The 26813-nt window shown below is 55.0% G+C and overlaps 1 protein-coding gene across 3 annotated transcripts; it reads left to right on the top strand.

The window, feature by feature from the left end:
* Nucleotides 1-694: 694 nt before the first annotated feature.
* On the top strand, nt 695-26140 carry CHAF1A (chromatin assembly factor 1 subunit A). Of its 3 annotated transcripts, none has more exons than XM_044254522.1 (15): nt 695-853; nt 3477-3527; nt 4503-5371; nt 10615-10668; nt 12262-12491; nt 12678-12738; nt 12953-13021; nt 16183-16409; nt 16891-17059; nt 17184-17264; nt 18151-18243; nt 19327-19579; nt 20051-20541; nt 25007-25103; nt 25662-26140. In XM_044254522.1, exons 1-15 carry the CDS (start codon nt 802-804, stop codon nt 25760-25762), a joined length of 2898 nt encoding a protein of 965 aa, XP_044110457.1. In that variant the 5' UTR covers nt 695-801; the 3' UTR covers nt 25763-26140. The 3 variants fall into 3 exon arrangements, with proteins under 3 accessions (XP_044110457.1, XP_044110459.1, XP_044110458.1); XM_044254524.1 differs by having other exon boundaries at nt 737-853; nt 20051-20528; nt 25662-25741; XM_044254523.1 differs by lacking the exon at nt 10615-10668 and having other exon boundaries at nt 737-853.
* The last annotated feature ends 673 nt before the right edge of the window (nt 26141-26813 follow it).

Raw genomic sequence — 26813 nt, 5'->3', positions numbered from 1 at the left:
TTTATTTATTTGTCAGAGAGAGAGGGTGAGAGAGCGAGCACAGGCAGAGAGAGAGGCAGGCAGAGGCAGAGGGAGAAGCAGGCTCCCTGCCAAACAAGGAGCCCGATGTGGGACTCGATCCCAGGACGCTGGGATCATGACCTGAGCCGAAGGCAGCTGCTTAACCAACTGAGCCACCCAGGCGTCCCCAGTAAATGCTTCTAAAGGGCTACACAGAATTTACTTTCTTCCTGTTGTTCACCTAAAAAGACATTTATAGTTTTAATACTTATAATATTCAGCTGATGCCCAATTAGCATAAACTAAAAACTTTTCTTCCTCTAAACCGCAATTTCAGGTTGTCACCCATCAGCCTACGTAAAACGTTTCGTCATGACGTAGGAGCCTGGCCCTCCCTCCTCCTGCCGACCTATCCCACGCGCCTAGCCAGTCACAGTGTTGAACTCTCAGCTTGACATCTTCTGCCTCCAATCGCAGGGCACCTCCTCCCCGCCAATGACCGGCGGCCGAGAGGAAGCCCCGGTCCTCCGCGGGAATATCAATCGGGGAGCCCTGGGAGGTATGGCAGCCTCGGCTCTCGCGAGGATGCTCCCGGCGCTCCCTTCTTCCCGAGGCGGGTTGTCACGTGACGCGGTCTCGCCCAATCACCGCGCGGGCTGCGGGGGTCGCCGCGGTTCCCGCCAAATACGAGCTCGGCGGCCGCGGCAGCAGCGGCGCGGGCGGGAGGGCGAGCGGCAGTGGCCGCCTGAACAGAGCCCGCGCCTCCGCCGCCTGAGGGGAGCTCGAGCCGCCGCCGGGGCGATGCTGGAAGAGTTGGAGTGCGGGGCGCCCGGCGCCAGGGGAGCGGCCGCAGGTCAGTCCGGTCCCGCGCTGAGGGGAAGGGGGGGCGCGGCGCGCGGCCTGCGCAGGCCGAGGCGGCAGTTGGGGGCAGACGGGCCTCCCGGCCCCAGGCCCGCTCCTCTTCGGCGGCTGTTCGGTCGGGGCGGCTGTTACGGCCGTAGCCAGGGCCCTGCGACCCGAAGGGCGCCCTCGACGTTATTGTTGCGGCCGTGACCATTTTCCCCGGCGCTTTTGCATCAGTTGGTCCTTGCAGGGCTCTGTGCGGTGACGGCTCGGTGTGGCCCGGAGGGGAGACCCAGGCCCAGGGAGGCGGAGGGGCTGGCTTTGCAGGTTGCCGAGTGCGTTTGTGTCCCCTGAGCAAGTTGGACCGTGCAGCGGCCCTCTGGCCGGGTGGGGAAACTGAGGCCCGGGGGGGCCCACGGGCTCGGGGACCAGAACAGCTGCGTCTGCGGGTCGGGGCAAGCCCAGGTGAGAGGCCCGGATGGTGGGCTCGTCCGGGCGCTGGGGCTCCCGGGTTCTTGATCCTGCCCTCTATGCAAGGTGAAGACCTGCCTTCCCCTCCCCCACCGCACCTTGGGAGGGGGCTTTCCTGCACCTGGCGGGGCCTGGGAAACGTGGCATGGTGAGCCGGGGAGGAGTAGACTGCCTTGTCTACTTTGCTTGACTCCCATTTTGTGTCTAGCGCCGGCGCAACGCTTGACGCATAATAAGTGTATAAACAACCTGTCCCTTGAGTTGAGGGCTGACAGGGAGGTCCACTAGTCTGCTCCAGGGTTTCCCAGCCTGGGCACTGTTGACAATGGGGCTGTCCCTTGCATTGTAGCGTTGAGCATCGTCCCTGGTCTCCACCCGTTAGATCCCAGTAGCATCCCCTTTTTCCTACTTGTGACGACCAACAAAGTTATCCGAGCAGTGCCAAGGGGCCGCAGGATGGTGGGGGAGGCACAGAATCGCCCCCTAGTTGAGAAGCACCGCTCCTTGGAAATTTCACGGAGACATAAAATTCATATCAATAAAGTTGGGGCCGATCGTCTTGAGCGGTCATTTGATACAGTAAGAATGTTTAATTTAAGAATTTAAGAAACACCACCTTGCTGTGACCCTCCTACCCTAAGAGGAAGGGGTGTTTTAAGGCTCAGTAAAATAGGAGCCATGTAATCTCAGAAAGTAAAATAGGAGCCATGTAATCTCAGAAGAAAGAGCCTTCGTAACTTTAGACACGAGTGTGTGTGAATCGTATGTTTGCCTTTGAACAATTCACCTCCCTGGGTGGGCTACTCTTGCATGCTTCTGGGCCTGGGTCACTTTTGTTCCCCTCACATCAAAGCTGGCGGGCCAAACCGGTAAATCCTTGTGGTTGTCCTAAATATAAATTTACGTGGGTAAAGATTATGTATACTTCAGATAAGGTGGGGGAAATCCTGTCTTTGGTAAACGAGGACCTGGGAATGAAACCGTCTTGAAACGGGTAGAAAGGAGATGTGAATCCTGGGGGTCCTTGTATTCCAAGCCTGGGGCTTAGGCGAGAGCAGTTTCATCTCTGGACAGCTGAGTTTTTCAGAAACCTTGATCTGCTTTTTGAAAATACTCACTTGTGTGTGTCTTTTCCAAAACATATGTAGATTGCCCCAAATAACTAACCTAGATTTTTTCAAGCCAGACCTCCTAGTAGGTGTCAGCTTCTAAACTTACTCTAACCAATTTAAGGATATTTTCCCAAAGACTTAGCTCTATTTACAGTCATTTTTGTCTCAGCTGTGATATTATTAGATGCTTTTTTTTTTTTTTTTGACATTTTTTTCGTGCAGGAAAATACTCTCCCTTATTTCTTGACAGCACGTCAGGTCCACCCCGACAAGCTCAACGTGCTTTAAATTGTTTTACCTGTATGGACTCTATTTAAGAAGAAAATTAGTCCTATTCTGATTTTGCAGGTTTGGTGGTGGGGATGGTTTGATTGGAGGAGGACATTTTGGGGTCATTAATGGTGAAATCTGTCATGCAGTGTTTTCTGTCATCTCTACTTGCACTTGTTTCCCTTTTTCTTCTCTCTCTCTTTTTTAAGATTTTATTTTTTAAGTAATCTCTACACCAGTGTGGGGTTGAACTCACAGCCCTGAGATCAAGAGCCACGTGTTCCTCCAACCGAGCCAGCCCCTTGCCCCATCTTTCCCCTTTTCACTGTCCCTGTTACCATGCTCACTGGTGTCCCACTATGTGCCAGTTCTGAGCTAGGTGCACAGGGTACAGTGTGGAACAAGACTCCATGTTGTGACAGAGCTGCCATTGTGTGGGGAAGGGGGAGAAGACATAATAATCTAAGTTTCAGAGCGATGGTTACCACACAGAATGAGAAGGTGTGTGACAGTGTTGAGAACAGAATTTCTCAACCTGTTAGCATTTTGGGCAGATAATTCTGCCTTGAGTGCCATGCTGTGTATTTTAGGATATTTAGCAGTATCTCTGTCCTCTATCCACTAGACGCTCCCTCACAGCAACCAAAAATGTCCCTAAACATTGCCAAAGGCCCCGTGCTGGGGGTGGCAAAATCGGACAACCACTTTGGACGTGTTAGCTGGCTCCATATGAATTACTTCCGACTTCTAATAACTTATCCTTTGACACTTCATTCACAGCCATGGATTGCAAAGACAGACCAGCTTTTCCAGTCAAGAAGTTAATACAAGGTAACTGTCTGGGAAGGGGTTAAATACCGTTCCTAACGTGTATCCTTCATCATCTCCTCAGCAGTATTTGTAGTTTTCTTTGAGCAGGGGCCTTCCACTGGGGTCCTCAGGGCTCAAGGGCTAGAGGTGAGATAACATTTGTACCTTCCAATCAGAGGCTGTGGAGCCCCTGTGATTATGTTGCTGTTTTCTTGGGTTCCTAGGAGCAAATCTAGTGGTCACTGCCCTTACTTGGGTTTCTCTATGTCAGCACTGTTGACGTTCTGTAATTTTTTTGTCACAGTGTGGGGCTGTCCTCTATATTGTGTGGTTTAGCAGCGTCCCTGGTCGCTCACCCAAGTCATGACAAACAATAATATCTCCAGACTCCGCCAGAAATCCCTAGCAAGCTCAGCTGCCCCTGGTTGAACCACGGTTGGACAGAACGATAAATGTGTCCAAATCCTTTGGTGTTTATTTGCCCTTAGGCCAGATTAGTTAAGTAACTGTATAAAAAACTATAGTTTCTGGTGTAAAGATCACAAGTAGGCAGACCACAGGCAGAGAGAGAGAAGGAAGCAGGCTTCCCGCTGCGGAGAGCCCGATGCGGGGCTCGGTCCCAGGACCCTGAGATCATGACCTGAGCCGAAGGCAGAGGTTTAACCCACTGAGCCACCCAGGCGTCCCTCTGGTGTTTAAAACTTGGTATCTGGTTCCACTGGAGCAGTTTTCCTCTTCCCGTGATGACTGATAGCAAGTTTGGTATGGAGGGGAGTCACGTTGAGGGCAGCAGTCTCTGAGGTGAAAGGGGCGGGGGCAAACCGTGGAGCCTGAGGGCATCCGTGTTTTCTAGAGAATTCTGGACCCCCCGGACCCCCGGACTCCCCTCCAGCCCAGCAAGGTCGATGCTTATTGAGCCTACAGAAGATCAAATTATCCATGGGTTGTCGCCTTTCACACTTCCCCTGTAAAGACGGCCTTCTCTCTCCGTTTCAGCTCGTCTGCCCTTCAAGCGCCTGAATCTGGTCCCAAAGGAGAAGAGCGAGGACGGGTCGGATGACACCAGGAGCTCTGAGGGTGCTCCTGCCCAAAGTCAAGTCCCTGATCTGGAGACCTCTTTGGACACTGTGGAGAACAACTGTCATATGGGCTCTGACATAGACTGTAGTCCCAAACTTGTCAACGGGAAGGGTCCCTTAGATAACTTTTTAAGAAACAGAGTCAAAACCAATATTGACCAGACCGCGGTCATCATTGATTTGACGGAGGACTCGAGTGACCAACTAGATGGCCTTGTGGCCCACAGTAAACTAGATGCTGTAGCCTCTCCCTCTGAGGAGGCTGTAAGTGGGGTCGGAGAAGAAGCTGGAGGTGACAGGGGGCCGCCGGAGGCCAGTCCGGAGGATGAGCTGGCGTGTTCTGAGGAGACCCTTTCCGACATTCCATGCAAAACCGAGAAGGAGGGTGTCAGCTCCGGGGGCCCAGAGAGGAATGGAGATGGGCAGAAAGGCTCGCCCCCAAGCTGCCCCGTGCCAACTGGTGACGCAAGAACGTGCCCGGAGAAGGACCAGGATGGTTGGAGTGAAGCCAGGGGCATCCTGTTCAAAGGGAAGGTGCCCGTGGTGGTCTTGCGGGATATTCTGGCTGGGAAACCTCCTCGAGCCAAGTCTCCGCCCGTGACACCCGCAGACCAGGGCGTGCCCTCCGAGAGCGAGACGCTGGAGTCCGGCCCTGAGGAAGACTCTGTTCTTAGCCACTCGTCCCGGGGTTCTTCCTCTCCCACCAGCTCACCCGAGGGGCAGTCTGTTTCCAAAAAGCAGCACGGCAGTCCCAGGCCCTCCCCAACCTGCACACCTATCCGCAGAGTGAGTATCTCTGCCGAATGCCGGTGTGGCAATGGCAACGGGATTCAGCCTCTTGCTCTCCTCCTGGGGATACTGCATCGCCCAGGTGGTTAGTGGCCAAGTAGGTGGGGCCACAGACTGATTGGGAATAAATTTTTTTTGTTTTTTTTAAGATTTTTATGTATTTATTTGACAGAGATCACAGGCAGGCAGAGGAGCAGGCAGAGAGAGAGGAAGGGAAGCAGGCTTCCTGCCGAGCAGAGAGCCCAATGCTGGGTTCAATCCCAGGACCTTGGGATCATGACCTGAGCCGAAGGCAGAGGCTAACCCACTGAGCCACCCAGGCGCCCCCATGATTGGGAATTCTTTGGCTATCAAAACCGTGAGCGGTGTTTGGTTACATGTGCCCCGCAATGTGCTGGTGGCTCTGTTAGTCACCAGCGTGTCAGGTGTCTTCTGTGAACTGCCATCTTGGAAGCAGTGGTTGTTCACACCCGAGGAGTGGTGCCATCAACTTGCCCATGTTAGTGAGGAGCGCACGTAAGCGGGCAGCTGCGACCCCTCGTGTCACATGTCAGCTCCGTTTCTCCTTGCTGTTCTAACGCGGGCTTGTAAGGGGGTTAATGGGAAGGAGTCTTGGTGAAGAGATCCCAAGACAGCAGGAAGACTAAAATGGGAATTCTGCAGGGTCCACTCTCGTCAGCCTGGACACCCAGACCTAGACACAGAAAAACCGCCCCCAGAGCGACAAAAACAAAAGGAAAACATGGCCCCATTTTAAGGACCCACAGAAAGATGACTCTCGAAATGCCTGTCCCTGTTGCTGGCTTGTCAGCACGGTGGCAGCTGTCTCCGCTCTCCTGCCCCCTTAGGGTCTCCTGGGTAGAACTGGTAAAATGAGTCAAGAATCCAGAAGTGTGTGTGACGGCGTCCTTTGGTTTGGGTTTTTTGGTTTTTGGCTTTTGGTGTTTTGCTTTTGTAGAATTTTTGTTCACATTACGTTTTTGTTTGTTTTAACTAGGCTCGGTGCTCAGTGTGGGGCTCAAACGCACGACTTTTTAGATCAAGAGTCTCAGGCTCCACGCATAGAACCAGCCAGGTGCCCTTAGGTTGTTTTGTGTTTTTGGTTGCTTTTTAGTGTAAGATCAGATCCCAGGTTGGATCATTCAGTCTCCACTGAACCTGCTTGATTTGACCTTGATCACTTTGTGAGATTTGATCTCTAAGGGACTAATTATTTGTCTGGGTGACTGCATGGCTTTTGTTTCCTGAGGAGTTTAGAAGGAAAGAACCAGTGGCTTTCTCTTTAGGTTTTCAAAATGGCAAGAGTGGAGCAATCTTTTTTTCTTGCAGACAGAGATACATTTTTAAACTTCCATGTGAGCCATTACTCAGACGCTCAGAATCCGAGTTGACGTCCGTTTCCGCTGTCAGCCATCTTGTTCGGTCCGGCCAATTGCCTGAAATCCTTCCAGCCTGCTGCTGCTACTTAGCCTAGATCTTGTCATGTGACGTGTCACAGCCAGTTAGCCTAGAAAACAGGACATGCACACGTGTTTCCGTTCTTCTCAAGCACTTTATTTTTTAAGTTTGTTTTTATACCTGTAGCCAAGCCCGAGGATTGGGAAATGACATAGTTGGGCCTTGTCATGAAACAGTTTTATTTCTGTCTGCTGGCGCCCTCGGCAAGCCGAGCATTAACCAGAATGTGGCTGGTTAGGAGATCCTGCGCCTTGGGTGTTGGCTCCTCGCTCTCAACACCGTCCTGGAGGTCTGAAACGCTCGAGAAGGCAGTGTTACCACGTGGCTTTGCAAATAATTTGCACTGAGTGGCAAAGGTTCACACAGCCCCAGAGCCTGCAGCAGCAAATCAGCCCTGCCACCCCCGGTGAGCTGGTCGGTCACAGGAGTGGAAGTGGAGCCTCCTGGTGGTGGTTGGCACCAGACGGATGAGAGCAAAGCCAAGTGATTATCAGGTGTCCCAGGTGCTGTGAGAGCCAGACTCCCTGGGGGGGCCCCCACAAGACGTACCACTTGCAACCACACCCACAGCCTCGAGTATTATCTCCCACCACCCCCCCTCCCCAGGAGCAGGAGTTTCCAATTCGCCGGTTAGTTTTGTGTTTGGTGCTCAACCAGCACCTTCCCTGGGGGGCTCAAGGGTTTCCTGACCTGTATTAGCTTGGGGCATACTTGTGTTTTTCCACTTTCCCTCTCCACGTCCTCCTTTCCAGATTGTAGGTGGAAACTCAGTGGAAGCTCACATACTGTTTCATGTTACGGTGTAACGTGTTTGGTTTTATTTGGCTTCCACAGTCCTGGGGTTGGTACCCTAATCTCTGCATTTGGATGCCCTAGGCACGCTCCTCTAGTGCACGCGTGCTTGCGTGCGTGTTTCCCTTCCAGGGAACTTAAGATGCAGCTCCTGCTGTGTCTTCCCAGGGAGTCTGAGATAGTCCACTCAAAGAGCTTCATTCTGTTGTTTCTTGTGTCGTTTATTGTGTTCGTTAAAGCACCAGGGTTCCGGAGACTCGCTTTGAGAACAGGTCTCCACTGAACCTGTTTTGGCTCAGTGGAGGAACGCAGTTTGGGCTCATGCGGGCTCTTCTGGCTGAATGGTCGCTCCGTAGCATTGGAGCATTTTACCTTCTGGAATAGAAGTTGGCTTGCGCTTTAGCCGTGAATTCAGCCTGCTTTAATGGCGATAAGAGGTTTATTTTTTTCATAAACGAAGATGTGGATACAGCTGTGTTCCTGGAATCTGGGCATCTCTACAGATGAGCCCAGATCGCTGGAACGTTTCCAGGTATAATTTAAGTTACACAAGTGCTAAATTCTTGGTGTTCAAAAAACATCACTGAAGCATGACACTCCCTCGAGCCCAGCTCTCCCAGGAGTTCCTCACAGTTTACGCTTTCCTGTGCGGCTTATGTGAGAGATCCTTGGGAATACGCGGTATCGCGGTATCGTTTTGTGTCCTTATACGAGCCATGTGCTGTAAATATGTTTCTTTTTCATTCTGGGGTGTCTTCCATATGTTTGATATTTTCTCTACAGGCCTGGGAAGGTCTCTGGTTAGCTGCTGTCTTACACCTGTGGTCTGGACACACTGCGGTTCACGGAGTCGGTCTTGTTGGTAGATGTTTCCATTGTCTCTAATTCTCAGCCTTGACAAAGCAACTGTAATGTGCTTTCTTCTGCATGTTTCCTTGGGCTGCTGTTAAGTAGCACTTGGAGATCCGGGAGGCCCAGGTGAATGTCGCCTGCTCACTAGGCCTCCACGGCAGCTGGAGTGGTTTGCAAAGGTCACACATCTCCCCCGCTGCTGTCTCTCCCCTGCGGGGAGGTTTTTAGCTGCTCCTGCTGCATCACTGCCTCTCCTCACCTCAGTCACTGCTGCTTCGGAGCGAAGAAATCCACCTCCCTGTATACATAAAGTCAGAGCAAGTGGCTCTGAACGGGTCCTGCCACGTGAAGTTCGTGCCCGTGGTTCAGTCCGTCTTGACGTCCGGGGCGCCGATGTGTGTGTGTCAGTTTCCTGCTGGGGTCTTGGTCTTGTTTTTGGCAGCCGAGTTCCAGACGGGTGATGCGTGTGGTCTCCACTGGGAGAGTTTCATAGACACTGGGACCAGACGTCGAGAAGATAATCTGTCAGACCAGTGAGGCCCATCTGGGTGCCTAGTGACGCAGTACACCCTGGTTCCACATGAAATGATCACAGCTCTGGTCGTCGATCAGTAGCCGGCTCCTGGGAGTCCGTCACCCGCCCGGACTCGCCGCGGAGGGGACGCTCTGTCAAAGGCACTGACTGTATTTTCCTCTCAAGTGCACTCCTCGCGTGGGAATCTGACCATCCCGTTGGGTACTATCAATTTGAACCCAAAAGACAACAACAGAAATGCAGCAGCTTGCAGATGCTGCTGTTAAATCCTTTCTGGTGGGGGTGATGTCGGGGACTTGGCAGGCAGAGCGGACTCTGGAGAGGCGGGTGGTGTTTCTCAAGCCCTTGGTAAAACTGCTTCAGAAGCTGGCATCTGCGCTGGTGCGGGCTCAGTAAAGACAGGCTCAAGCATCCTGGCACGATGCTAGAGGCATTTGAGGTCCTGCCAACACATGGCTTTCACGTGACTGCTGCCATTTCCTAAGGGAAGGCTTAATCCAAAAAACTCGATGTGTCCCGAGTAAGAAGGATGTCTTCTTGATTTATTCATCTGTAAGTTGTATTCTACATGAGGTCTTGGGCTTTCCCCAAGGAATCATCACTACCTAGTCTTGTCAGTGTTGTCAGAGCATCTTGAGGAAAATGGGCCTTTGGTTTTTCAAGTCCCCAGTCTCACGTTCTGGCTGCCTCTTTGTCTTCACAGAGCCTGGGTAGTTGCTGCTTTTCTGTGTACGCTCTCCGCACTGCTCTTCCGTCTGACGGTTTGGTTTTCAGGCTTCCCCGCTCTGGAGGTAGCTTAGGCCAGTAGTCTGAGTGGTTCACACTCAAACCGGAGGCCGGGAAGCCAGCGGTGAGTCCTTCTGGCCGTGCTCACCCTGCAGCCGGGCAGTAGAGGCTGTTGTACTCTAGGATGCGGGGGTCCTAGGCCAGATTGCTACCTCCAGCAAGCTGACCTTTTCCCCTGAACGTTCGCTCCACATCTCGGAAAGCGGAGTACACGTTGGTGGCTCATAGGTAGCTAGGCCACAGACCCGTTAACTTGTTAATGTTAACTTTTAGACATTACATAGAAAATGTAAACAAAATTGCCAGTATTGGCTCCTCTTGGAAAAATCAGAAGGGGCTGCTGTGCCGGGTTACTGGCTCTGTCCGTTTCGCACAGGGTGTATCCCATGGCCTCTGTTACAAAGCCTTCTACTCGGTCACCTGCCGGACGCCAAGGCTGGCTGTCCACTGCCGTTTGGTGCTGAGCCTGCTGTGTTTCTCCTGTGCTTGGCCCCCCCTTTGGTTTTGTTATCTGTCTCCCCAGTCTCCTGTTTCATCCCCAGAGACGTGCATGTGAATGGTCTTTGGAGTTCATGACCCCACCACGACATTTTGGTTTTTGGTTCTGTTTGGTGGAAACTAGTCATTGAGAAGGTTTTCACTGAGCTCTTTTTGTAAAGAAGTTCTCAGTAGTGTGAGCCCCTTATTCCCCCTTCCCCTTCTTTCCCAGAGAAGCGTGTGATATGTTACATGTACTGTAGTGATAGCGTGTGATATGTTACATGTACTGTAGTGATTGAAACAAGCCATGTTTAAAGAGAAATATCTTTCATTTCAGATAACTAAGAAACTCAAAGCTTCTGCAGAGAAGGACAAGCTCAAACTGCAAAGAGTAAGACATTTCCCCTGAAACAGAAAGTTAACCTGCTGTGCTTTTTGTATTGAATAGTAAGCAAGGCCCCTGCACCCCTCCTTTGCCTGTTGTCCCCTTTCCCTGCTTGTCCTGACCATGACTTTGAATCTTGCTTCATTTCACACTGCTGTGCCCTGGGACTTGTGGGTTGCATCATTTTAGTGACGATTTTGCACGTAGCCTTTCTGAGCTTCTGTTATGATCATGGTTACTCCTACTGTCTTGATAGCTGGGCTTTGTAGCTGACACTTACCAGCCCCTTCCCACGTGCTGTGCTGGTCTGGTGGCCACGATGCTAGATGGGTGATTACTGTCTAGTGTCGCTTCTGAGTCTTCCTTTCTGTCGCCTGGGGGTCACTACCTGTCTCGCGCTGCAAAGCAGAGGACGTTTTCCTCGTTGCTGTGAGGAGCAGAGAAGGCCAGTGGGCTTCCTCATCGCAGCCAGCCTGTGGAAGGGGTGATGAGGACAGTGGGTCTGGGCTCACCCCATGCTCCCTATGCCATCCGCCTTATGGCTGCATTCAGTTTTTGTGGGTCAGCTTTTGGTGGTGGTTATAGAGTTTCTCTCATTCTTGGAGAATTTCAGAGGTTGACACACATGGGGTGGGGGAGGGACATGGGGCTCAAGTGTGGCCGGTTTCCAGAAGCCTTCTGCCTTCTTATTGAGCAGTGGGCCCACATGACTCCTCACCACCTTGCATGCTTTCCCCAGTCCAGGCACCTTCTTCAAGTGTCCCAGCCGTCCGCGGAAGGTGCAGAGGGCCGGCGCTCTGTGAGAACGGAACGCTCCCGCCATCACTAGCGGAGAGCCCCTGTGGCTTTCCTTAAAGCAACGAGAGGTTTCTTAGGGCAGAAGGTGGGACATTCCCTAGAGACGAGGGCAGAGTCCTGTGCCCAGACCGAAACCGGAGTTGCCAGGCTCCTGATGTTGAGAAACCCATTTCCGACATAAATAGTCCTCGAACTTTCCCTGGTGCTGTGGCAGAAGGGGAGCCCCTGTGTCTGGCAGGTGTCTCGCCTGCTGAGCCAGAGCTCGGGCTTAGATAATGATGCAGTGCCTCAGGCCGTGTGCCCGTTGTTTGGAATGAGGAACTGATAGAAAGATAAAAGCAAATTCATTTTTTGCTTTTATTGGTGTTTTCATTTCCCCCTGACTTAACAGATTCCCAGTCCCTGTCTCATCCCGATCTTCCGTTTCAGAGGAAAAAAAAAAATCCCTATAATTTGATCTGGTTTGGGGAGGATGGGAAGAAAAATGCTTTTGTTTTAAAGGTAGGGAAGCAAAACCTACAGGTATTTTGTGTCTTTATTTTATCATCATTTTCTGATTATGTCATTGTTTTCAATTAAGTAAAAAGATAAACTCTGCTCCACTTTTAAAGATTTTGAGTGAAGCTTATTTCAAATTGTGCAGAAGGTCCTGTGAGCATTGGCTGGTGGCCGTCACTCCTCTCCCAGTGGCCGGTGTGGTAGGGCACCGGCTGGCAGGGCCCTCCTGGGTGGGCCACCTCTCCTCGTCCTCCGCTGCCTGCGGGCGCAGGGACACAGCCGTGGGACCCTCTCTCGGTGCAGGACAGGGAGCGGCTGGGCAAGCAGCTCAAGTTACGGGCGGAGAAAGAAGAAAAGGAGAAGCTGAAGGAGGAGGCCAAGCGGGCCAAGGAAGAGGCCAAGAAGAAGAAGGAGGAGGAGAAGGAGCTGAAGGAGAAGGAGCGGCGCGAGAAGAGGGAGAAGGACGAAAAGGAGAAGGCGGAGAAGCAGCGGCTCAAGGAGGAGCGGCGCAAGGAGCGGCAGGAGGCGCTGGAGTGCGTGTGCCCTTGGCGGGGGACGGGGGTGGGGGGGACGGCAGCACGCACCCTCCCCAGCCCCTGCACACATGCGCACACCCCTGCACGCGCTGGCCTGCCTGGACCGGGCCGCGCCTTCCCAAGGCGGGCTGGGTCCACGCACACCTGAGCTGCCGGGCTGAGGCTGAATGTCCCGTCTCCCAGGGCGAAGCTGGAGGAGAAGAGGAAAAAGGAAGAAGAAAAACGGTTGCGGGAAGAGGAGAAGGTAGGTTATTGTCACGGGACCTCTGCGGGCGTCCCCTCTGCCTGGGGAAGCCAGGTGGCCTCAGGGGACTCCGCATGGAGTCTGACGTCCCCGAGGCCTTCACGGGTTTGGAGAGCTGACAGCAAAGGAGTGCTCTCACCTCTAAAATGCCGGGCTCCCGTTCTCGGGCCCACCGTCTCTCATTTCTTCGTGTTCATCTTCTCTTCTGCTGCAGCGCATTAAAGCAGAGAAGGCCGAAATCACGAGGTTCTTTCAGAAGCCAAAGACCCCGCAGGCCCCCAAGGTGAGCGCCCGGCTTCCTCTGGCTCAACTTTCTCTGTCACGTTCGTCCTTCTGAAAAGCACACGGGTATCTTCTGACCAGGGAGCTTCCCTTTCATCAAGAGGGGGTCCCTGCTTACAGAGGGAGCTTTTACTTCTGACGGAGGCTGGAGACGCAATATTTTGTCATTCGCTCTGTCCTTGAAAAGGCAAAAAGTGGCACGTGTGGTAAAACCACTGCCGAGTGTTCGGAGGTTGCTTCCTGAGCAGTATTGCGTTAGGAGCCGTGTGGGAAGGTGTCAGAGAAGACCTAGTGCTTACGTTCAGGGAGCTGAGGCATGGGGTGGGAGGCGAGAATAAGCATCAAACAACAGTTCAGAATTCAGCACAGAATTCTGCTTCTCCAAGCTGGCATCTGTCGCCTTCTAGCAGCATCTGCTTCCAGAGACCCCAGACTTCCCTCCCCCTCCCTCTGCGCTCCAGAGGTAACCAATCTCCTCTGATGCAAGGGTGTCCATCTAGAGCTTTCTGCGCATTTACACGTCTTCATATGTTTGTGTGTTTACATACATATCATGAGTGTGTTCTGTCCCTGCTTTGTTTACATCGCTGAATCCTGGATTCTTGCCCTGCTGGCACGTTTGGGTCGGCTTCGTTCTTTCTGTTGCCGCTTAACTTTTCATAGTGTGGATGGTGTCACAGTCTATGGCCATTGCCCCACTGATGCCCCATCAGTGGCATGGTGACTGTCTCTGACAGTCCTCTCTGCACGTGTGCCCTTATTTTTTTTTTTTTTAATTTTTTTGAAGATTTAATTTATTTATTTGACAGAGAGAGACCATTGAGAAAGGGAACAAAGCACGGGGAGTGGGAGAGGGAGAAGCAGGCTCCCCGTTGAGCAGGGAGCCTGATGTGGGGCTCGATCTCGGCACCCCGGGATCGTGACCTGAGCCAAAGGCAGATGCTTAAGGACTAAGCTCCCCAGGTGCCCCACATGTGCCTGTCTTTAGGACGGCTGCCTGGAAGCGGGTTGATGCTTGGTCCAGGGATACACACTCGGACAGAATGACTGATTGTATTAGTCCAGCCCAGGTGCCCTCCCAGCGGGAACGTCCGTGCTGGGCCTCGTGGGGAAATGAGCTCTTCCCCACCTGCACTGGCACGGAATGGAGCATATTTTACCTTCACTAATCCAATGGGCAAAAAAATTGACGTTCTTCTTTCACTTTACAGTTTTCCTTGATTCTAACTGGACATCTTTTTGTCTTTTGTTCGCCATTTGATTTCTTCTGTGACTTGCCAATTCCTATTTCTTACCTATTTTTCTACGGGATTGGCTTTTGCTCTGACCTCTAGGAGTTACTTCTGCAGCCAGGATTTTCTTTTTAAAGATTTATTTATTTATTTATTTATTTATTTGAGAGAGAGAGTGCACATGCACAAGCAGAAGGAGGGAAGAGGGAGAAGCACACTTCCCACTGGGCAGGGAGCCCGATGCAGGGTTGGATCCCAGTACCCTGGGATCATGACTGAGCCAAAGGCAGATGCTTAACTGACTGAGCCACCTAGGTGGCCCACAGATTTCATGTTTTAATGTCAACAATCAAAATTTTTTTTTTAAGATTTTATTTATTTATTAGAGAGAACACAAGTAGGCAGAACAGTAGACAGAGGGAAAAGGAAAAGCAGGCTCTCCACTGAGCAGGGAGCCCGATGTGGGGCTCGATCCAGGATCACGACCTGAGCTGAAGACAGACACTTAACCGACAGAGCCACCCAGGCATCCATTAAATTTTTTAGAGCATTTGGCTTATGGTTACAAAACCTTGTATACCCTCTGGCCATAGACAGATATCACCTCTTTCCTAGTTTTTTGGTCTAGTTTTCACTGTTTGTTTTTAAAGATTTTTTTTAGGGGTACCTGGGTGGCTCAGTGGGTTAAGCCTCTGCCTTCGGCTCAGGTCATGATCCCAAGGTCCTGGGATCGAGCCCCCCATCGGGCTCTCTGCTCAGCGGGGAGCCTGCTTCCCCACTCTCTCTGCCTGCCTCTGCCTGCTTGTGATCTCTCTCTCTCCCTCTCTCTCAAAAAAAAAAATCTTAAAAAAAATTTTTTTTTTTAATAATCTCTATACCCAGTGTGAGGTTCAGACTCCCAGCCCCAAGATCAGGAGGCATCTGCTGCACTGGCTGAGGCAGCCAGGCCACTGTTTGTTTTTTTATGTGTAGTTCCTTAGCTTGGCTGGAGTCTTTGGTCCTATGGGCTCGGCCCTAACTCTGTCCTGTCTGGGTGCCTGATAGCCCAGTACCTGTTCATTAGTGAGGCGGGCCGTTGGCTGGTTCTTGGCTTTGACTGCAAGTTGGGAATCACCAGGGAGATTTGCAAAATCTTGGATCCTGGATCCCATCCAGGAGCATCCCCCAGATGGCCCTCTGTGCAGCCACGGTGAAGGCGGTTGCCATAGTGTTCTCTCCTCAGTGAGGTCGGAGGCTGGCTTGCTTATACTGAGCTTCACAGATGGGGACTCTCCTCGTGACCCCGCACGTCCTCGTGTGCCAGCTTTGGGATCCGCTGACAGACGTGGCCGGTGCTGCAGGAACTCTGAGGGGAGATTAAATCCACCAGAACTTGTGATGAGTGATTCTTAGGGAGCAGACATCGGTGTGGCAGGTTCATGTCCGCCTTCAGTGTTGAGATGGGCTCTGGCTCGTGAGTCATCTTGTCCCAGTGCAGCTCTGGGGAAGCGGCAGTCACTCCCTGGGGACTCAGTTCCCTCTCCCGGTGTCGCGTGTCCTATTGCGCCCCGCCCCCTTCTTTTTAAAGAGCTGTGTTTAGTGGGTATAATGCAGAGTAAAATTCACTCATTCAGTGAGTTCTGACAACGCGTAGGGCTCCACAACACCTCCATACTCGAGAGCTGAAGTGTTGCTGTCGCCCCAGTTGGCTCCCTATAATTGGCGCCCTCCTCCCCCCTTGGCCCCCAGGCCCCAGCAACTGCTGATGTGACTTCTGGCCCTCTAGTTTTGCCTTTTCCAGAAACTTGTGTAAGTGACATCACACAGCGTGTGGCCTTTTGTGTGTCTCCCTGGACTTACCGACCCAGATGAATGTGAAAAGGAGCATCCCCGTGCAGTGTGCCCGGCGGCGCCCTCCCCGGCACACATCACGTCGTCTTCTCCCTTTCAGACCCTGGCTGGCTCCTGCGGGAAGTTCGCCCCTTTTGAAATTAAAGAGCACATGGTTCTCGCCCCTCGGTTTCGGACTGCTTTCGACCAAGACCTCTGCGATCAGTTGGACCAGCTCCTCCAGCAGCAGAATGGCGAGTCCTCCTTCCTGAAAGATCTGAAAGGCCGGCAGCCCCTCCGGTCCGGACCCACCATGGTTTCAAACCGAAACACGAATATTCATAACAGGTTAGTGGCCGGGGAGACCGTCTTTTGCCTGTTGGTGACATCAGAGCGCAGCTGGAAAGTGCCAGGGGGTCCGGGGCAGAGTCCTGCCTTCTGGTCTGCTGAGGGCTCGTCACGGCGGGTTATCTCCCTCCAGGGCCTAAAGCCAGAACCTCAGTGCTGAGTGTCGGGGGCACTGGCCTTGCCGAGAGCTGCCGCTGCGGAGGGCAGACTGGCCGGCCTGGCTCCCTGGGAGCAGTTGCCCTTGTTCTTGTCGACCCCCTTGCTCTCTGGGAGCCCGCTTCTGTACATCCTGCGGGGCAGCAGCTTAGCGATCTTGTCTCCGCCTTCTCCTTGCTCTGTGACCCTGGAATGAATGTCCCTTAGCTTTCTTGGGAGCAGGTGGCTTCCCATCTCTGGAAAACGTTGACGGCCTGCTTCCTTGAGAAGCCGGGGTGGCGAGCGGCGCGGAGCGGGGAGGCGCATTGCTGGGTCTCCTCCTCAGCGACGTGGTGATCGTGGAGAGCGGCAAGGCGGACGGCGTTCCTGACAGGAGGAAGTTCGGCAGGATGAAGCTCCTACAGTTTTCCGAGAATCACCGGCCGGCGTACTGGGGGACGTGGAATAAGAAGACGACCGTCATCCATCCAAGGGACCCCTGGGCCCAAGACCGGGTGAGCACTGGCGGCGGTGCTGCTGGTCCCGGCACGTCTGTCTTTCTGTGTCTCTGCCATTCCAGGGTTTCCTGCTTTGCCGGCCCCGAAAGAGCCATGACGAGCTGTGTCTTTGTTTCCTCAGAAGTTCCTGGACTATGAGGTGGACAGTGACGAGGAGTGGGAAGAGGAGGAGCCGGGAGAGTCCCTCTCCCACAGCGAGGGGGTGAGCACGCGCCTGCACGGCTTTTGGCTCCCGCCCAGAGGGCTGCGCTCGCTCACAGCCAGCCTGTGTCTGACCGGCGGTGGGGACACCCAGATTTCCGGGGACACCTGGTTGGCCTCGTCGTCTGAGCTTCCAGCTCGTGGTTTCGGCTCGGGTAGTGATCTCAGGCGCGTGAGACGGAGCCCCATGTCAGGCTCTGCGTGGAGCAGGGAGTCTGCTCAGGGTCCTCTCTCTCTCCCCTTACCTCTTCCTTTGTTCCCCATGCTCACTCACTCTCTCAAATAAATAAATAAATCTTTATGTTAAAAATAGTTAAAAAACAACCAGATTTCCAGCATCTACTGGAAAATCTTATCTAGTGACGCTAGCCCACCTGGCAGTGGGACTGAGCGGTGTCCGGCCTGTGAGATGGCACACACTGACCCCTGGTCTGCCTGGTCCCCACCCACCCCTCCTGTCTTACATCCGGGCGGCTTCACTCGCTTGTGTTCTGCCCGACACACACCGCCGCTGCCCCCCTCAAATAATGGGATACAGGGGCATCTGGGTGGCTCAGCCGGTTAAAGCCTCTGCCTTCGGCTCGGGTCATGATCCCAGGGTCCTGGGATCGAGCCCCGCATCGGGCTCTCTGCTCAGCGGGGAGCCTGCTTCCTCCTCTCTGCCTGCGTCTCTGCCTACTTGTGATCTCTGTCTGTCAAATAAATAAATAAATCTTTAAAAATAATAATAATAACGGGGGTACATTCAGGGGGTTTCACCCCGCGCCCGTAAGCATGACACTCAAGGCAGTAGATGCCCTTTCCTTCCTTAGATGTTCGCAGGTTATCATTTTAAATGAGGTATATATTCTGTTGCCACATATTATGAACCGTTTTTCTTTTTTGAGGATGATGATGACGAAGTGGGAGACGATGAAGATGAAGACGATGGTTTTTTCGTGCCCCATGGGTACCTGTCTGAGGACGAGGGAGTCACTGAGGTGAGGGGAGAGCGGGGAGGTGACTGTCCCGGAGAGAGCTCGCCGAGCCGAGCCGAGCCGGGCTGCGAGTGTGGGGCCGTGACCGCGGTGCGACGGCCCAGCTCACCCCCCTCGTCCCACGCGCGCTTTGCGACCCCAGCACATAGTCATTTGTGGGGTCTCGGGCCTGAACTTGAGTTTTGCCTGGGGAGGCTAGTGGGGTTCTACAGAGGTAGGGGAGAATCCTAGACAGGGCAGCGGCATGAGGAGAAACCCGAGTCAGAGGCCAGGATATTTATGCTAAAGCATAAATATCTGTTTACGTTTTCCTAGCTGAGGTATAACGAACTTATAAGAAAACATGCAGATCTTAGTTATTGAGCACAGTGAGCTTTAATGATTGACATTTGTAAATCCATCACCTGAAATAAAATCTAGAACTTTCTGTGTCTCCAGATGGTTCCCCCATGCCCCTTGGAGTTAACCCCCAACCTCTGCCACCAACGTGCTAGACTCTGGCAGATGGCTGCTTTTAGGGCTCCGACAGCCGGTTGTCGTGTTGGGACCGTGGAGGTTGAAGTATGCCGTTGCCTGGGGGTGTGGTTTTGCCTCTCCCAAGTCAGGCTGGAGGGGCGGGTGTTCCTCGTACACTTCCAAGCAGCAAAGCAGGCTGCGGAACCCATGGGCCTCCCTGTCTCTGAGAGCAGTGTTGGGCCTGGCCTGGAGGGTGACCTGGGCATGGGGTTTGGGCTTGGTGATTGGATGGCCCTGGCATCACACCGTCCCCAGAAAATCTAGAGTGGCCTCGAGTGGCTTACTGGTGAGGATAGAATACTTTAACCCCTGCTGGTCATGGCCAGAGAGGATGGGCACGTCCCAAAGAGCAAACGGCATGAGTGCCAGTCTCCGTTGCATCTAGGAAAGCACTCCGCTGTTGCCCGGCGGTGATGTTAGGAAGAGGGCTGTGGGACACGGTGGGGGCCGGGACGTGTGGATGGCTGTGCCCAGCCCCAGCGTGCTCGTCCCTCTCCCTGGCCCGGGGGTGGGACGAGAGGGCACAGCGGCCTGGAAACCCTGAGAGAGCATTGCTGTCTGCCCTGCAAGGAGTGTGCTGACCCAGAGAATCACAAGGTTCGTCAGAAACTGAAGGCCAAAGAGTGGGATGAGTTTTTGGCGAAGGGGAAGAGGTTCCGTGTGCTCCAGCCCGTGAAGATCGGCTGCATCTGGGCAGCTGATAAGGATGGGGGCGCCGACCGGAAGGTGCTGCAGCAGTTCACGGCGTGCCTGCTGGAGACGGTCCCTTCCGAGGAGGAACAGACGCCCAAGGCCTCCAGACGGGAGAAGAGAGACCAGCAGAGTGAGTGCCAGCGCCTGCCGGGAACGGGAGGGGATCGGGCTCCCAGCGCCCCGGGCCCAGGCAGACTGCTGGGTGGCTGGACGGCGATGCAGGAGGGCTGTCGGCCAATCACGAAAGCAGCGCCGGCTGAGCGCATCTCTTGCTTTCTTGATACGACGGCAGGACCCGGCCCTCTAATTAGTGCACTCCCCAGAGGGCCGGGCTCAAGGTCACACATGGCTGAGGCCGCTGCCTCCTCACTCTTCGGAGCCGGGGGAGCCCCGTGACTCGGGAGGAGTGGGCACATGGAGGGAGGCATGCTCGTTTATCCGGAGAAATCCCACCTCGGGAGACCTGGGCTGCCCAGCCTCCCGCAGCTCACCTCGAAAGGCCACCCCGCAGCTGATCGCGTCTCTGACCTTGGTGACAGCCCGGGAGCCTTGTGCGATGTGTGCTCTCTCTCCCCGTGTCTCCCCGCCCTGCCCCCACCAGTCTTGGCGCAGCTGCTCCCGCTGCTGCACGGGAACGTGAACGGAAGCAAAGTGATCATCCGGGAGTTCCAGGAGTGCTGCCGCCGGGGGCTGCTCGGCAGGGACGCGGGCAGTCCCGACAGCAGCTCTGCCAGCCCGCCCAGCCCTGGCTCCTCCCGCCCGCAGACCCCCACCGCCAGCGAGGACGCCGCCGTCCCCTCCAAGGCCAGGCTCAAGCGGATCATTTCCGAGAACTCGGTGTACGAGAAGAGGCCTGACTTCAGGATGTGCTGGTACGTCCACCCGCAGGTGCTGAAGACCTTTGACCAGGAGCACCTGCCCGTGCCGTGCCAGTGGAGTTACGTCACCATGGTGCCCTCAGCCACCAGGGAGGACAGTGGCAGCATCCCCGCCACGGGGCCCAGCCAGGGGACGCCCGTCTCGCTGAAGCGGAAGTCAGCCGGCAGCATGTGCATCACCCAGTTCATGAAGAAGCGCAGGCACGACGGGCAGGTGAGGGGCGGGGCGGGCTGGGGGAGACCCCCAGGGGGCTTTTCAGTTTCTGTGAAGTGTCTTTGTTAGAGCAGTTTTCGAGTCGCAACAAAAGTGAGCAGAAAGTGTAGCGATTTCGCGTGTTTGCCCAGTCCCCAGCCACCCAGGCGCCCCGATGGCTCATTTCTTCTTAGCCCCCAACAGCGGTCTGTGTGGAGACTTTTCAGTCTTTATGTTTTTGCTTTTACCTTTACTTCCTGTCGTTGGAAGCACTGACCGATCTGGGCTTTGCCCGACCTCGTCCACACGGTGGCGAGCAGAATCATGACTGGGAGCCCAGGTGGCGGTTTGTCGCCCGAGTGGCTCCCTGATCGCGGACGGGCCGCACCGGGAGGAGCAAGTGCGAGGAGCCGATGGTGGAGACCTGGGGGTGCGGGAGCGGCGCCGTCTCCGAGGCCGGCTGCGGGCGCAGAGGGGCGGGGACCCGGCCCCAGCCTTCACTGCTGTTGGATGTGCGGGTTTTTTCCTGCTGGAATAGGAATGGGATGAGTTTCTTCCTTTCACGCAGCTACTCTTACCGGATACCTGTTTTGCGGCGCGAGTCCCGGGTGCTTGTCTTAGGCAGACGTCTCGGGGTTACAGACTTCACGAGGAGGGTGCGAGGAAGGGGTCTGTGGAGCCGTGTCTCCGGCTCGTGTCCGGCGCCCTCCGCTGGGGTCCTGTGGCTTGGGGAGCTGCATGCCGCGGGCTGGGTGGTGATGCCCCCGCACCCCCAGCTCCTGCCCACGGCTTCTCTGACGGGAGGCGCCGTTCAGCTTAGAAAATCCAGTGGCCGTCAGAGCAGGAAGGCGGGAGAACTTGCTCCTGGAATGACGCCCGGCCTTCTCCCTGCTGCTGCGGGCAGACGAGGCCTTTGACGTGTTGTAAACCTTCCTCTTAAACCAGGACTGTTTGTGGCCTCAGCGCGGGGCTGGGTGCAGGGTTCCACCCCGCCTACAGACGCGGCTCGCCCCTTGCACCGTGGGGAGCCTCCAGGGTGAGGAGGCAGGGCCTGGGACACACAGATACTTCCCTGGGCCTCAGCCCTGGTAATGGGCTCCGGTAGATCTGTCAGGTGTTCGACCTGTGTGTGAGCGGCAGAGCCTTCCCAGTGTCTGCACCGTTGCTCCCCAAGCAGTCCTAGACGGAGCCGGAGCATGGCTGGCTCTGCTTGAAACCAGCAGTGGGAACCCCAGCTTGAAATGGCGGGGCTGGAAAACAGCCTTGTTCGTCTGTCTGGAGCCTTCCTTCAGGGCCCCGCCATGTCCTTGCCCGTTTCGTGGGCGTGGATGTGGAGTCTCACCCGAGCCCGACGGACGGCCCCGGCTGCGTCCTGAGCTCCATGGTGCCCTCTCCCCCATGGTGGTCCTCACTTTCAGGACAAACAGTGTTTTTGTTTTTGTTAAGATTTTATTTATTTGTTTGACAGAGATCACAAGTAGGCAGAGAGAGAGAGAGGAGGAAGCAGGTTCCCTGCTGAGCAGAGAGTCTGATGCGGGGCTCGATCCCAGGACCCTGGGATCACGACTTGAGCCGAAGGCAGAGGCCTAACCCACTGAGCCACCCAGGCGCCCCGAAAATAATAGTTTTAGCCACTATTACATGTTCCCTCAAATGCCAGGTCCTAGGCTAGGCGCTTTATGGGAATCCCTGTGTTTTATCTGTAAGATGCTTTGTTATCGTGCTGAGCCGCCAGGAAAGGAAAACCCCCAGTGGTGTGTCCGGGAATCTGCGCAATGGGGAGTCTCACCTGATGGTCCACGCGTGAACAGTCGCCTGTTCCCGTTCCCTGTTCACGGGTGGGGCCCTCTAGAGGCTCAGCAGTGCTGGGGACTCAACCGAAGGCTACAAAGCAAGTGAACCCCCTCCAGCTCCTCACAGGACTCACCTGCTGCCCCTGGGATTTTTAAAACCGCTCCCGGCACAAGTACCACCCAGAGAGTGGGCTGAAGCTTCGGAGTTCTGGGCATCCTGGGCCTGGTGACGCGGATTCAGCACGTCTGAGCGAGGAACTTGGGGTCTCCGTATGATTTTATTTAATTTTTAGAGAGCGAGCCAGTGAACATCCTCAAGCAGATTCCCTGCTGAGCACGGAGCCAGACAGCGGGCCTCGATCTCAGGACCCTGCGGGCATGACCTGAGCCAGACACGCCGCTGACCCAGCCGCCCTGAGGTCTACGTTGTAAAATCTCCTTGGAGGGCGGCTGGGTGGCTCGGTCAGTGACGAGTCTGACTCGTGATTCCTGCTCTGGTCGGGACCTCGGGGTCTGAGGTAGAGGCTGCCGCCTGCTTGGACCGGGACTGGCCGGGAGCCTCCCTCTCTCTCTGGCCCTCCGCCCGCCTGCATCTGCGCGTGCGCCCTCGCTCGCCTCAAATAAGTAAATAAATCTTCAAAGCTAAATAAATACCAGAAGCCCCTTAGGAAATGCCACGTGCCAGGCCCAGGACCTCCGCTTGGGCCAGCACAGTGTGTGCCTGTGGGGAGGGAAGCTCTGAGCGCCTGGCTTCTGGGGCGTTCTGGGAGCCGTGCCGTGGGCAGTTAGCCTCACCCCTGCTCTGCAGAGGGGGACGCAGTGCTCGGCAGTCCTAGCGTCGGCCGTCGCTCACAGGGCCCCAGCGTCAGCTTCAGCACAGGCCAGGGGTTTGTCCCGAGCTCCGGTAATGACAGGCCGCCCCCGTGTCCCCCTCCCTCCTTCCTTAGCGTGTGGCCTTTGTGTTCGTGGTCACACATGGCTGTCGTGCACCTCCCGCCGGCAGACCAAGGCAGCGGAGACTTTCCGCTTAGCTGGGTTCACAGGACTGGCCAGGCGGCCTCGCTCGGCTCCCGCGGTGCAAGGGCAGGGTTGGGGGGATGGCTTTGGGGCAGCCTTAGCCGGGGCGCCCCCCCGCTGACAGCACCCACATAAACGCGCCCAACGCAGGTAAACTTCTAGAAGGTCACACTGGAGGCCTGGAGCCTGTGGAGCATTTGGGCTTGGGTTTCGGTAAAGCTGCTGATACTTCCCTACCCTTGCCCATAGCTGCTGTCAAACCGGAAAGTCCGCACAGATTCTAGATGGGGTTGAGCTTTCCTAACTTGTGGGAATTTATTTATTTATTTATTTATTCAAATTTTTCTTCAGTTTTTGTTTTGTTTTTTCAATTTTGTGGGAATTTAAAGATCCTTTTGAGTTGACAGCTGGCCTGCTACACCACATCTTCACGAGGCGTCACAGTCAGGTGAACAGGCCGAGCGAGGCACCAGGACTGTGGTCTTGTGTGGCCCCCGGGGGGACTCGAGCTTTAGACTCTGATTTTATTCTGAAATGGGGAGAGGCCGTGTTTTCCCCTTCCTGTCCGAAATCGCCTCTGATCAAAATGACCCCGAACAGGTGTTCCACAGAGTTGATTCCTGATCGTGGTTAAAGGTCTTTCCAAGCCCAGAGCGTGTGGCAGGCCCTGGGCCCCTGCGGGCAGTAGCAACAACCTGAGCGCCTGTCCTGTGGGGGGGCTGCGGCTGGGGAGCCCCCTGCAAAGTGGCGGTGCACGGGAGACCTCGTTCCTGTTGCTCCGCAGACCCGCCAGATGCCTCCCGATCAGCGTGGGGAGAGCCGGGCTCTGCTCTTCTCAGCCGGTGAATTCTCTGGAAACCGGTGGTTGGAGGCATTGGTGCTGCGTGCTCTGGGGGCCGCTGGCGTGTCTGTGGGGCCGCCCAGCCGGGCCGGCACGCTGCACACCGCATGCTCCTGTGCCATCACTCCTTTGCCAGGCAAATAAATGCCCTTTTCTGTAGCAGAGGGATTCTGGGAGAGTTTTGGGAAAGAGTTTCCCCTTTTGAAATCCGCCCATCTCTGCCTCTGCTGGTTCTTTGTTCATCTACATAAAGCAGGGGCACTTGTACGGATGGTTGGTGTTTAAAATTGGCCCTTTTAACTAATGAATTAATTCTTGAAAATTGGCCCCTTTCCCCGTCTTCCTTCTGTCCCCTCTGGTAAAGCTGATGAACACAGGTCCAGAAGGTCAATGGAGACTCTGCCCACAGCGGCTCGGATGGTGTCGTCACCGGCAACAATGGTCTGAACACGAGTGACGAGAGAGAGTTGTTGGGGGCCGGGCAGAGGGGCTGAGCCCTGGGCAGAGGAGGCGACGCTGGCTGGCGGACTTCTTCCCTGTTTATTTCAAGAAAAAGTGAAAGTGGGCATTTTATCACTCTATCTTCAGATCAAACCAGAAAGCCAGAGTGCTGATTCAGAATCGGCCAATTATTTTTGTAAATAATGCTGGTGGTGGTTTTGAGAGATCGGAATGCGGTTGTTGGCGAGAACCTTCTCCCCCCAACCCACGACAAGGCTCCTTTGCGCATAGGTTCTGAAGCACACCCCTGCAGCTTGTTCCCAGATCAGGTCGGGGGTGCACACCGGCCCATCTGCTGCTGTTGCTGATGGCCCATGCCCCCTTGTCTGTCCAGGTCGGGGCCGGGGACCTCGATGGCTTCCAGGCAGACACGGAGGAGGAGGAAGAGGAGGACGGCGACTGTGTGATCCTGGACATCTCGGATGTCGGGGGTGAGCATCCAGCAGGAAAAGAACGCACACCCCGTCGCTCCCACACTCCTCCTGTCTGTAAACACGGGAGCTGACCCCAAGAGGCGCTAAGTGGGCTGGATGGGTGGGGGCGGTGCGTTCTGGTCCAGGGTCTGCAGGATCCGGCTTATCCGAAAGCTGCCTCGTGCACAGCGGAACTGGACTCCAGTAGCCATGGCAGAAATAGGTGCAGTAACGGGCCAGCAGTTGGATGCTGACGTTGTGGTGCTGTTCCAGAAGCTTCCCAGAGAATCAGCAGTACTGCACCTGCAGTGCCAGCCCCTGGGCTGGGTTGCAGGAGGGGAGCCGTGGAGTCTTGGGGTGGTCTCGGGAGTAGAAGGGGCTGAGTCAGGGACCCCTGGAGGGGGCAGTGAGGGGGGCCAATGTTTGACTCTTGCCGAGTGAGCCCAGGAGGGGACAGGCGCTGAGGGCTGTGAATGAGTATAGTTGTCTGAAGGGTGGCGTGGGGGCAGTGACTTGGGCCCCTACCCAGTCTGGGGGTGCAGCCAGCTAAAGGCCCCTCCTTCTCTTGCTTTGCAGAGGCTCCGACCCCGTGTGGAACCACTTCTGGAGCTGGGGGGTCCGTGGGAATGGACACCAGCGAGAGCCCCGTGCCCACCAGCTCGCTCAGCTCCTGCTGAGTGTCCCGCTGGCCCGGCGTGTGTAGGTAGAATGGTTAGGGCATTCACAAACGCCTCTTGGATACTTGAAAGTCCTACAAGTCCTGTGTAAAGAGCACTTTGTCCTGCTTCGCAGGCCTCCCTGGAGGTCTGGAAAGTTTTATAGAGGATGCGTGATTTGTTCCTTTTGGTATTTGTAAAAATCCCCCCAAAAAAGCTGCATATTAATCTGCCCTTGAATAAAGCATTATTGCGATGTGAGGATCTGTACAGGGACAGCCTGGTCGCGCCTGTGGGCCCCCAAGCAGGCGCTGTGATGAAATGCTTGTAAATGAGTTGGAGCCCGCCGTGGCTCCTCGACCTGATGTGGGTGTGTATAAACTTATTGTCCAGCCCTGACCTGGTGCATCTGTCGTCTTTGCAAGCATCGTTCCCTGCGCGTGGTTCCATGCCCCGGGGCCGGCCCCCCGTTCTGGGCTGGCGGGTGCGCTTTCCCCTACCCGGTATGTGGCTCAGTCGTTTCTATAAAGGGTCACACCTTGCAGAAGCACTGTCCCCACTCTTGGCTGTAAAATCCTTGGCCTCTATGCTGACCTGGTTCAAAGTGATAGCTTCTGGAAAGTGCTTCTGTTGGCCTATCCCTGCTGCCCGTCTGTTAGACCACCGGGACTAGAACTGTAGCTTCCAGATTGGCTTCAGGGTTGGGTCACTCTTGGGGAAGAATGCATGGACAGCTGTGGGCCCCTGTGCCCTGGAGCGGCCCTGTATTGGGGCTGTAAGCGACTCCACCGAGGCATCAGAGCACATCAGAGGCCTGGGGTGCGGGATTTTGGCAGAATTCCTGGACCCCGTTTAACCTGGACCAGGCCGTCAAGTTCTGTTCCTGCTGAGCCCGCAGGACAGGAGGCAGCCACCGTGTTGGCGTTCAGCAGCCCCCGACTCAGCCTGGACCCCTCGCTGGGGGCAGGTGTGTGTGCCGCCTCTGTGGACGGGACTGCCCAGCCAATCAAGTCCCCTGGGACCCGTGTTAGGTGGTCACCTGACAACTTGGGAGTTAATGTCAAGTCACAGT

Source organism: Neovison vison, chromosome 6 (assembly GCF_020171115.1).
Source record: "Neovison vison isolate M4711 chromosome 6, ASM_NN_V1, whole genome shotgun sequence".
Lineage (NCBI taxonomy): Eukaryota > Metazoa > Chordata > Mammalia > Carnivora > Mustelidae > Neogale > Neogale vison.
The sequence above is the reverse complement of the archived record's forward strand: the minus strand, read 5'-3'. Positions and strand labels throughout refer to the sequence as shown.